The sequence below is a fragment of the Eretmochelys imbricata genome, chromosome 3 (genome assembly GCF_965152235.1).
Source record: "Eretmochelys imbricata isolate rEreImb1 chromosome 3, rEreImb1.hap1, whole genome shotgun sequence".
Lineage (NCBI taxonomy): Eukaryota > Metazoa > Chordata > Testudines > Cheloniidae > Eretmochelys > Eretmochelys imbricata.
This window is the reverse complement of record NC_135574.1, coordinates 18953995-18965035: the sequence shown is the minus strand read 5'-3', so window position 1 is coordinate 18965035 and position 11041 is coordinate 18953995. Positions and strand designations below refer to the sequence as shown.

Sequence of the window (11041 nt, the reverse complement as noted above, 5' to 3'; positions counted from 1 at the left end):
TAATTAAGATTGCTACAAACATAATCCCCTCTCCTGATGTTTGATTGGCACAATTTTACCTGTACTGCAAAATAGGCATGGTGACGACTGGCGGGACTGGCCCAAATGATTGAGTGGGAGTTTTGCTTTGGGCTTACTTTATAACACCTCTTTGCTTTTAACATTTCAGGCGAGCTCTCGAGTTCCCTTTGAGAAGAAGCCATAGTCGATCGAGATGTCACGGCACCACAGCCGATTTGAAAGAGATTATCGCACTGGGTGGGATCGCCGAGAATGGAGCTCCAATGGGAATCATGTGAACAATAGTAACTGTAACAGTACAGCGAGCAGCAACTGCAACAACAGACCTGGGCTGTTGCCTTTGCCAATTGTTCCCTCTCGACTACCTACTCCAGCCACAGCTGCTTGCACCACAGTGAACAGCGACGTGATAACAAGCCTTGTGGCCAACTCTTCTGCAGCTTCAACTACCAAAGTAAGAATTTACTTGTTTTCAGTGATGATGAGTTAGAGGGAACTACAGATGGGGTGACACTTGTCCCCTTCGTTTATGATGTGCCATGGGAATAAGAAGTCCAATGGCCCTTTGCCTTTTTTCTTCTGTTGGCCATTACATATGCTGTTTGTGTAGTAAGATGACCTTCATGGGCTGGTGGATCTCCCACCTCATTCCATCACTGAACAGAGAGAGCAACCAGTTCCCTTTATCACAGAAAGCCCTTAGTTCTCAGTTTGTTGTTAGAAATGATCCACTTTGTTTGTCTAGCTACCCGAGGAGTGTTCCAGACGGAGCTGTAGTTTTCCTACGCGGATCTATTTTTATGTCACAAAGAGCAGAAAATGAGCAAAGTGCATAGGGGTTTTTTGTTTTTGTTGCTTGGCCCTTATCCTGTAAGTCGTCCAGAGTGCCTTTCCACATTGCCATCTGTAACATAATAATGGGAATAGTGGGAACCCACAGTTGAGACAAGGCTGTCTGGTTTATACATAAATACATTTTAAGAAGGAAGAAAATGTTAAACAGTAAAGAAATAAAATCACTAGTGGTTTTTTATTGATTTTATTCTACTGACTAGTAGTGTTTTTTGGCTTTCTTTTAACTTGTAGCTCCTCTTAAGTCTACAAAGCAAAAATTTTTATATCAGTGAAAAGTTTTTGTTGCCTTCCTGCGTACAAAAATGACTAGGAAAGCTGAAGTTGTGGGGTGGAGGGTGGTGGAAAACCCTAGCAAATTGTAAAGGTATCCATGGCTTTAGCCGAGCAAGCCAGATGCCCTGCTGCTTTTCTTTTTATGATATTTAAATTTTTCTTTCAACTTGGTTTCATGTTAATAAATGCAAGAGCCAAATACAACAGACGCAGACAGGGGAAAAGAAGACAATGAAGTTATTTAAAGTAAGCCAAGAACAAGCTGAAATTTACTGCAATACCATGCTATATTGATTTTTTTCACACAGTAGAAAAACAAAGTCAATGCTGCAGAAGGAAACAGTGGACAAAAGTTTACAGTGTGAATGTTTTTTAAAATGGTCTATAGTGTTTTTCATTTATTTTTATTTGACAACAGGCAGTAAGTTCCCAATGAAAATGAATATGAGATTTCCCCAGATGTCCTCCACAATAGATGCATTTTGAACACTTTGTCTGGAGAAGATTATTAAGCAAGTTTTGAAGCCAGCACAGTGGTTTCATTTATCATGACCTCTGTACTGCTAAAAGTCCAGCTGCTGATGTTTAACAGCCCACTGAGGCTGAGCTATGATAGTAAAGTGTTTGCTCCTCGGGGGTGGGAGGGAATGATCAGCATTTTAAGTGTTTTGTGATATGTTAAATGTGAAACATTTTCTAAATTATTTTATTAGGCAATTTTCTAGATGAGTTTTATTGGTAAGAATGGTTTTGACATCACTAGATCAATGCGAAGAAACAAGACAGTATGTAGGTGATATAGGATGAACTTTACCTGGAAAGCTGCTAATTGCCTGTGTGGTCTCCCATCAAATTCATGTATAAAAAGACCCAGTGTCCGCACTCTCTCCTCTGTTGCTGAGGATTACCTGAGCAAGCCTGACAACTAAAAGCACATGGATTGAGGGGGGAAAAACTTGCGAACAGAAGTGGGTGAGGAACCTGAATAGTTGATTTAAGGGGATGTTGCCTAGGAAACTTCCAACAAACTACATGAGAAAGTTTTGTAAATGAAAAAATGTGCTCTGTCTCACACGCTGCAGATTTGCACTTGTGGTTCAGCTCAGATGATCAGTAGTATCCCAAACTGATGAGTTTGCCTCCAACCCATTGACTATCCAGCTAATGGTTAACCATAAAAATTTAAATCCATATAAATGGAAAATCACAAACCAGAAGAATGCACAGTTGCTTGATTTATTTTAAAAACAGATATATGCCAAGTTCTTAGCCCAATATTGAGGCAAATAACTTGTGTTTGGCTAAAGCAGATCTTGCAGAAAGGCATCCAGTCTTGATTTGAAGACGTCCAGAGATGGAGAATCCTGTTTCTCCCTTCTTATCTTGTTCCAGTTTTAATGACCCTCACTATTAAAAATGTGTGTCTAATGCTACTTTGAATTTCTGGCTTTAGCTTTCAATGGTGATTTTATATTTAAGCTCAGACCATTGATGAAAATGTTGAATAGCTTCAGGCCTAGTACTGATCTCTTCAGAACCCCACTGAAAACACCTCCATTCAATGATCATTTTCCATTGACAACTACTCTTTGAGATCTGTCAGCCTTAATCCAGTTAACATGTGCTTTATTGATATTGTATACTGGTATTTTTTAATTCAGAATGTCATCCGATACTATGTCAAATGCCCTACAGAAGTCTAAGTATATTACATCTACGTAGTTACTTTTATCAACCAAACTTGTGATCTCATCAGAGAATAATACCAGGTTTGTTTGGCAAGATCTGTTGTACATAAAATCTTGTTGACCACTATTAATTATATTTCCATCCTTTTATTCTTTATTAAGTAAAACCCTAGGTGACAAATTCAGAATGGATAAGAGGAAATATATTTTACATAACATGTCATTAGACTGTGGAACTCACTGTGACATGATGTCATTGATCATAGATGGTAAGTCCAGAAGGGCCCTTTAGAATATATAGTCTGAGCAGACAAGATTATAACAAGAATATCCAGAATTATAATAACTAATGCTAACAAAAAGAGTACTGGAAGGGATATAAAACTTCATGTTTTGGGGCTTAAGCCAATTTCTTACTATAAGGGATGAGGTGAGACATTCATGGAATGCAAGACAGAATACTGGATTAGACAGGTCTGATTCATTATGGCAACTCCTGGTTCCTAGAAGGTGGCTCCAAAAGTACTTGTGTTTCACATCACAGACAAAACATTGATATGTGTGGACAGACTATGGTACTAAAGATATGATGCAAATCTTCAGTGTTTAATATTGCTCTCAGGACACACCAGTAACTTGCTAACTGCAAGTGAAATGCCTTTCCACAAATCACATGTACCTGTCTCTTATTGTCTTGAAGAATTGTGTGTTTGGTCTGAGTTATTTAAAAGAAAAATGTGTGTGGGTTTTTTTTTTATTTTTACTGAACAAAAAAATTAAAAAGGACTTTGGGCTACTCTCGCCCTTTTCGTCTTTACAAACATTGTTTAAGCCTCAATACCCCTCTAAGGTATGTTAATATTATAATCCCTGTATAACGATAGAGAAACTGAGACACAGAGAAATTGTAATTTTGCTCAAGGTCGTTGAGCAGGTATTCTCACCTTTTTGTCAACTTGGGTCTCCTGACTCTCAGTCCTGTATGCAAGCCACTGGGCCACAGAGCTTTCACCTGGGGATGGCTCAGTCTGAATCCTAGGGTCCGAATTGCCAATTGTGGAGTACTTTCTGCATTTGGCGTCCTTTAACTACTGAAGTGTTTGGCAGGAGAAAACGGGTGACTCATAGCACTAAAGGGCAATGTGCAGCTTCATTTTGACACGCTCTTAGTTCCATCGCGTATGATTATTTGGCTCAGTTTTCTCTCCCATAGGTTTATTTGCTAGTAGGAACTATCAAGGAAATCCCCATAAAACTGCAGCATTGCTTAAGATATTGGCAATGAAATACTCTAGAATCTGATTAAAGGTGCCACACAATATTCCATCCATGTTATCTGTTCATATTAGCAGCACCTCTATTCTCTGTTGCTTTTCCAAATTACTTTCTGTGTTACTTGTACAATTTTCTCCATCAAAGCTTCTGCATCACAGCTGCAATTTAGAAGTGTTGTCAAGGGCTGTAATTTGAAATTTTATTACCAAGAGATTTTTTGGTTATAGAACATTTACTTTTAGCATCTGGATATTATTTTTAAATGCCTGAAAAGATTGATACGTCAACAGGATCTGTGTGGTATCAGGCACTGTCTGATTATTTTTTTGTTCAGCATTAATTTTAAAAACCCTTTGCCTGGAACATGAATTGATTCCTAAGCCCCCACATGCTTAATGATTTGTTAATTTCAAGATTAAACCTATGACAATGGGTATAAAAAATCCAGTCTCAAATTCTGATAGGATTTTCTCCAGTATAACCGAGGGTAACTGTCTTTACCGGGGAATAACTGAAATCAGAGCCTGGCCTTCTATGTTTATAATGCTCCCATAAGATTTAAGGCTTGTGTGTTGTTGCTAGCAGAGTTTTGATCCTATGGTGGTTTGGCTCAAAGGAAATGTGGGAGAGGAGAAGGAGAGTGTAAAACATTTGTTAACCTCTCTGAAAAGCAGGATAGGGAATGCAGAGGGAGAAATCACCCTCTGTCTCACCATGCACTGGCTTAACCAAGTCAGATAAAACAAATGAGCAGGAAAGAGGGGGAAATTCTTATTTTAAAGGAGAAACAAATCTTTGTGGCTGGAGATTGCATTGTAAAAGGAAATAAGATAAAATACTGTAAAGGTAAAATGTTAACACATTTATTTCCTTTGAGATCCAAAATAATTTAGTTCCCCTACACCAACTGGTAAAGGTTTCTCACTCTTTAGTCTGTTACCTGCCGACTGTTTACTGAACACAGAATCATATGGTTAGAAGGGACTCCAAGGGTCATCTAGTCCAGTGGCTCTCAACCTTTCCAGACTACTGTACTCCTTTCAGGAGTCTAATTTGTCTTGCGTACCCCAAGTTTCACTGCACTTAAAACCTACTTGCTTACAAAATCAGACATAATAATACAAAAGTGTCTCAGCACACTTATTGAATTTCAGTGTATAGTACATAGAGCAGTATAAACAAGTCATTGTATGAAATTTTAGTTTTACTGACTTTGCTAGTGCTTTTTATGTAGCTTGTTGTAAAACTAGGCAAATATCTATATGAGTTGATATACCCCCTGGAACACCTATGTGTACTCCCAAGGATACACATACCCCTGGTTGAGAACCACTGATCTTGTCTAACCCTCTGCCAAGATATAGGATTTGTTGTGTCTAAACAATCCAAGACACATGGCTATCCAGCCTTCGCTGGAAAACCTCCAGTGAAGAAGCTGCCACAACCTCCCGAGGCAGTCTGTTCCATTGTCCTGCTGTTCTCACAGTAAGGAAGTTTTTCCTGAGTTTTAATCTAAATCTGATATGCTGTAGTTTGACCCATTTCCTCCTGTCCTGCCCTCTGTGGCAAGAGAGAACTTTTCTCCATCTTCTTTATGGCAGCCTTTCAAGTATCTGAAGACCACTGTCATGTCCCCCCTTAATCTCCTCTTTTCCAAACTGAACATATCCAGTTCCTTCAGCCTTTGCTCGTATGGCTTGCATTCCATCCCTTTGATCATCTTTGTCGCTCGCCTCTGGATCCTTTCCAGTTTTTCTATATTCTTTCTATACATTGGTGACCAAAACTGGACAGAATACTCCAGCTGAGGCCTAACCAGTGCTGAGTAGAGCAGTACTATCACCTCCCATGACTTGCATGCTGTGCCTCTGTTAATGCAACCTAAAATTGCATTTCCTTTTTTTGCAACAGCATTGCATTGCTGACTCATGTTGAGGTTGTGATTCACTACAACTCCCAGATCCTTCTCAGCAGTGTTGCTGCAAAGCAAATTTTCCCCCAATCTGTATTTGTGCATTGGGTTTTCTTCCCTAAATGTAGCACCTGACATTTGTCTTTGTTGGATTTCATTTTGTTGTCTACAGGTCAGTTCTCCAATTTATCAAGATCCCTCTGAATTTTAGCTCTATCCTCCAAAGTATTGGCAACCATGCTTAGCTTTGTGTCATCTGCAAACTTGATCACTCTGCTCTCTACACCTACATCCAAGTCATTAATAAACATGTTAAACAATACCAGACTCAGAACAGATCCCTGTGGAACCCCACTTGAGACCTCCCTCCAATCCGACATCATTCCATTAATACAGGGGTGGGCAATAATTTTCGCAGAGGGGCCACTCCATGAATTTAGTTCCCCTACCCCAAGGGCTGCGCATTTCTACTATATTAATGGAGGGAGTGCAGGGTCTGGGAGGGAGTTTGGGTACAGGAGAGACCTCTGGGGTGGTGTAGAGTGTTGGGGTGCAGAAGAGGGTGAGGGGTTTGGGCTCTGGGAGGGAGTTTGGTGCAGGAGGGAGCTCCAGGGTGGGGCAGGGGATTGGGGTGCACAAGGGGGTGGGAGGGAGTTTGGATCTAGGAGGGGGTTCTCACCTGGGGCAGGGCGTTGGGGTGTAGGAGGGGGTGCGAGGTGCAGGCTCTGGCCCGGAGGCACCTACCACAGGTGGCTCCTGGCCGGCAGCACAGCAGGGCTCAGGCAGGCTGCATTCCATGGTCCTACATCACTCCTGTAAGTGGCTGCAGCCAGCTGCTGCTGACAAGTCTCTGTGTACTCCTTGAGGGGAGGGCAGCGCATCTCAGTGCGCTGCCCAGGCCTGCAAGCACCGCCCCTGCAGCTCCCATTGGCCGGTTTCTGACTAATGGGAGCTGTGAGGAAGGTGCGGGGGTGGAGGCAGTGTGCAGAGCCGCCTCCCCCGCCACCAGGGGTGCAAAGAAACATGACAGCAGCGTGCGTGAGAGCCCTGCTGTGCAGTGGGACTTCTAGCGGCCTGGAGATCGCAAGGGGGCAGCCAAAGAGCCTGGCGGGCTGGACAGAAATGTTAGATGGGCTGGATCCCCCCTTTTTAAAGATGGGCACTACATTAGCCCATCTCCAGTCTTCCACGACCTCTCTTGTCATCCATGAGTTTGTAAATATTGTTGCCAATTGCTCCAAGATTTCTTCAGATAATTACTTCAGTACCCTGGGTGAACAGCATCCAGCCCCACTGATTTTAATTCATTCAAGTTGGTCAGGTGATCTCTGACATGTTCTTTACTCATCCCAATCTGAATCCCTTCCTCTTTATTGTCTGTGGTAACTTTGCTAGTCATCCAGTCTTATGTTATTTTTTGTGAGAAGACTGAAGCAAATTAGGCATTCAGCAGCTCTCCCTTCCTTATCATCTTCTGTTACCAGCTCACCTTCTCCATTGAGCAGCAGACCAACACCATCCCCGAACTTTCTTTTTTGACTGACATATTTGAAGAATCCCTTCTTGTTGTCTCTAACATTTCTTGCTAATTGTAACTTTTTCTTTGCCTTGGCTTTCCTGATTTTGTCCCTACACGCTCAGACTATTCCCATGTATACTTCCTTGGTGACACGCTCCTCCTTTCATTTGCTGTATGTATTCCTTTTAGTTTTTAGATAGCTAAAAAGCTCCTTGTGCAGCCACATTAGACTCCCATGGCTCTTATCTTTCCTCTGTGTCAGAAAAGCTTGATGTTGAGCCTCTAGTATTACAGCTTTTAAGAACTGTCAGCCCCCATCAACTCCTTTTCTTCCTAATTGGTCTTTCCATGGGACCTTGTCTATTATTTCTCTGGGTTTGTCTCCACTTACTGATCGATCCACCAGGGGTCGATTTAGCAGGTCTAGTGAAGACCTGCTAAATCGACCGCTGATTGCTCTCCCATCGATCTTCACATTCACAACTAATTCATCCCCTTTGGTCAAAGGCAGATCCAAAATGGACAACCTCCTAGTTGTTTCCTCAACTTTCTGAATCAGAAAGCTCTCTCCTATGCATGCTAAGAATTTGCAGGACATATTATGTTTTGCTGCTCATGTGTGTTAGCTAATCTTGTTATCTGCTTGCAGAATGACTTATCCACTTCCTCTTTCCGATTTTGTGGTCTATAATAGACCCCCACCATAATGCCACTACTGTTCTTTTCCCTTCTTATCCACACCCAAAGATTCTCAGTAGGTCTGTTGCTCGCTTCCCCTTGGACCTCGGAGCAAGTTTATACATTCCTGACATACAGTGCAACACCTCCTCCTTTTCCCCCATACCTATCCTTTTGGAACAAGCTATATCCCTCAATGCTGGTACTCCAATCATGGGAGTTGTCTGTCCCACCAAGTCTTTGTGTTGCCAATTAAGTCATAATTTTCTTCATATATCATGAATCATAGCATATCAAGGTTGGAAGGGGTTGGTAGCCCCTTTTCTCCCTTGTCTTCATTACTTGAGCCTACATGCACATTGGCCAGATTTTTTTCACCCCCGCCCACCATATGACCTAGTTTAAAGCTCTCCTTATTGGGTTACCAAAATGATGTCCAATGATGCTCTTCTCAGTATTTGATAGATGGATCCCATCCAAGGACAGTAATCCTCTTTCCTGGAACATCAGCTTGTTGTCAGAGAAGCCAAACTCCTCTCACTGACCATGCATTTACTACCACAGTTTGACAGTCCTTGCCTGGGCCTTTTCCTTCAACAGGGAGGATGGACGAGAACACCACTTGTGCCCAAAACTCTTTTAACCTTCTTCCCAGAGCCATGTATTTGTAGTGATCCATTCAAGGTCATTCTTGGCAGTATCGTTAGTGCCCATGTGGATAAATAGGCACTGGAAGCTGTTGCCCCTCGCCTGGTTCACACTCCAGTACACCTCTCAAGGCCCACCTGGAACAAAGCACTCCCAACTCACACTTTTCAAACAGACATACACACAGTCAAACAGTTCCCATAACTAGCTTCAGTCAAACCAAGGGTGGGCAAACTTTTTGGCCACATCTGGGTGGAGAAATTGTATGTGGGTCATGAATGTAGGGCTGGGGCAGAGGGTTGTAGTGCTGGGTGTATGGGGGGGTGCAGTGTGCAGGAGGGTGCTCAGGGCAGGGGGTTGGGGTGAAGGAGGGTGCAGGGTGTGGTTGTGGGCTTAGGGCAGGGGATTGGAGTGCAGGAGTGGTGCGGAAAGGGTCTCAAGGCAGGGGGTTAGAGGGCTTAGGGCAGGGGGTTGAGGTTGGGGTGCAGGAGGGGTTCGGATTCAGCCTCTGGTCTGGTGTTGCTTACCTCGAGCAGCTCCAGGGTGGCAGCGATGTGCAGTGGGGCTAAGGCAGGCTGCCCTGGCCTTGCGCGGCTCCCAGAAGTGGTCAGCATGTCCGGTAGTGGCTTTTGGGGGTGGGGTAGAGCAGGTGGCTCCCCCACACACTGCTCTCGACTGCGGGTACCACCCCCGAAGCTCCCATTGGCTGCGGTTCCCTGTTCCCAGCCAATGGGAGCTGCAGGGGGCAGTGCCTGCAGGTGAGAGCAGCACACGGAACCCTCTGCTCACCTCTCCCCCAGGGGCCGTAGGGACGTGGTGCTGGCTGCTTCTGGGAGTGGCGTGGGGCCAGGGCAGGCAGGGAGCCTGCCTTAGCCGCACTGCACCACAGGGCTGGCAATCCCGCGGGCCAGATTGAAAGCCCTGATGGGCTGTATCCTGCCTGTAGCCATAGTTTGCCCTCCCCTGAGTCAAACACTGGCCAAACAAATGGTCACAGCAGACAGACACTCAGATATTCAAATATACATTGCTGTATTTTGTATTGTAGAATGTTGTCCTTTCAGTTTCTGAGATGATAACTGCCTAAGCTGGTGTTTGGCTTCTGTAAATATTTAAAATATCGATTAAGCAGAGGAAAAATAAACATGAATTGTTTTTCACGTTTTGCCTTATGTTGTACATGACTAATTACATGCAACAATTTGTTGCTCTACACGGTCACTAAAATGTATGTACTCTTACTATTATAAAACATAAGCAGCTTGCATTAAGAGAGATTATAAATATTGGAATGTGTGCTTTCTAGAAAACAGTAAATATGCCGTGATAAAATGTACGTGACTTGCAATGCAGCTTCTCTGAACTGGGCTCCGGTAGGGTCTCATGGGGTCTGGTATTGACAGCTGACACTTTTTTGTCACAATTTCTGGTGGAACACTGTTCTCCTTGGGTAGTCCGTCGACTCTTTGATCCGGACACAGTGGAACAGCACAGACCAAGCGCAGAGGTGAAAAAAGTCAGATTTCAGAGCCTCCATTTTTTTTCCCCTGTGGCAAATTACTATGATTCCAAGTCAGATTTCAGACTGTGTGTGTCAAAAAGTACAATTGTTTGTGCTAGGGAAATGGGTTACCCTTCCAAGGACTTGCAGGGAAAAAAAAGTTTAAAATGTAGCACTGTCTGTGCTTTGTGGTTTTCCAGGTGCAAGCCTTTCCTCTGTTAGGCGAAGGATACTGTTGTACATCACTTTTTGTGGAGGCCATGCCAGAGGCACCCTTAAAGCATGACCTAAATAGGTCCATCATAGTCTTCTTACCATGTTTGATGCTCTAGGTTGGTTTGCTCTACTTGTATTTTCTGATGTTGTTGTAAGAAAGTCTGTGCAGTGGACTCTGAATATCTTTGAGTTGATTTTATCAATTTTGGCTGTAGATTCCCATGACTCTGCTCCATAAAGGAGGCCAGACATAATGTGGTATTATAAATTAAATAATTAATAAATTAATATTTTGTATCCATGCCATTCATACTACTTTTCCAAATCTTTTCAAGTTTATGGAAGTTGTTCGCTAATTTTGGTATTTGTTACTTGACATCTGGCATGATGTCACCATCATTGCACATCTCACTCTCTAAATAAGTAAAAAGACTTACAGCTAGTGCTTCTCTATC

The 11041-nt window shown here is 42.9% G+C and overlaps 1 protein-coding gene across 1 annotated transcript in view; it reads left to right on the top strand.

Annotated features, from left to right (window-relative positions):
- Positions 1–214: 214 nt before the first annotated feature.
- KLHL29 (kelch like family member 29) overlaps positions 215–11041 on the top strand; it is a 375769-nt gene continuing 364942 nt past the window's right edge. The window contains exon 1 of the mRNA XM_077812466.1: positions 215–475. Coding sequence (XP_077668592.1) covers positions 215–475 — 261 coding nt within the window. The remainder of the gene's footprint in view (positions 476–11041) is intronic.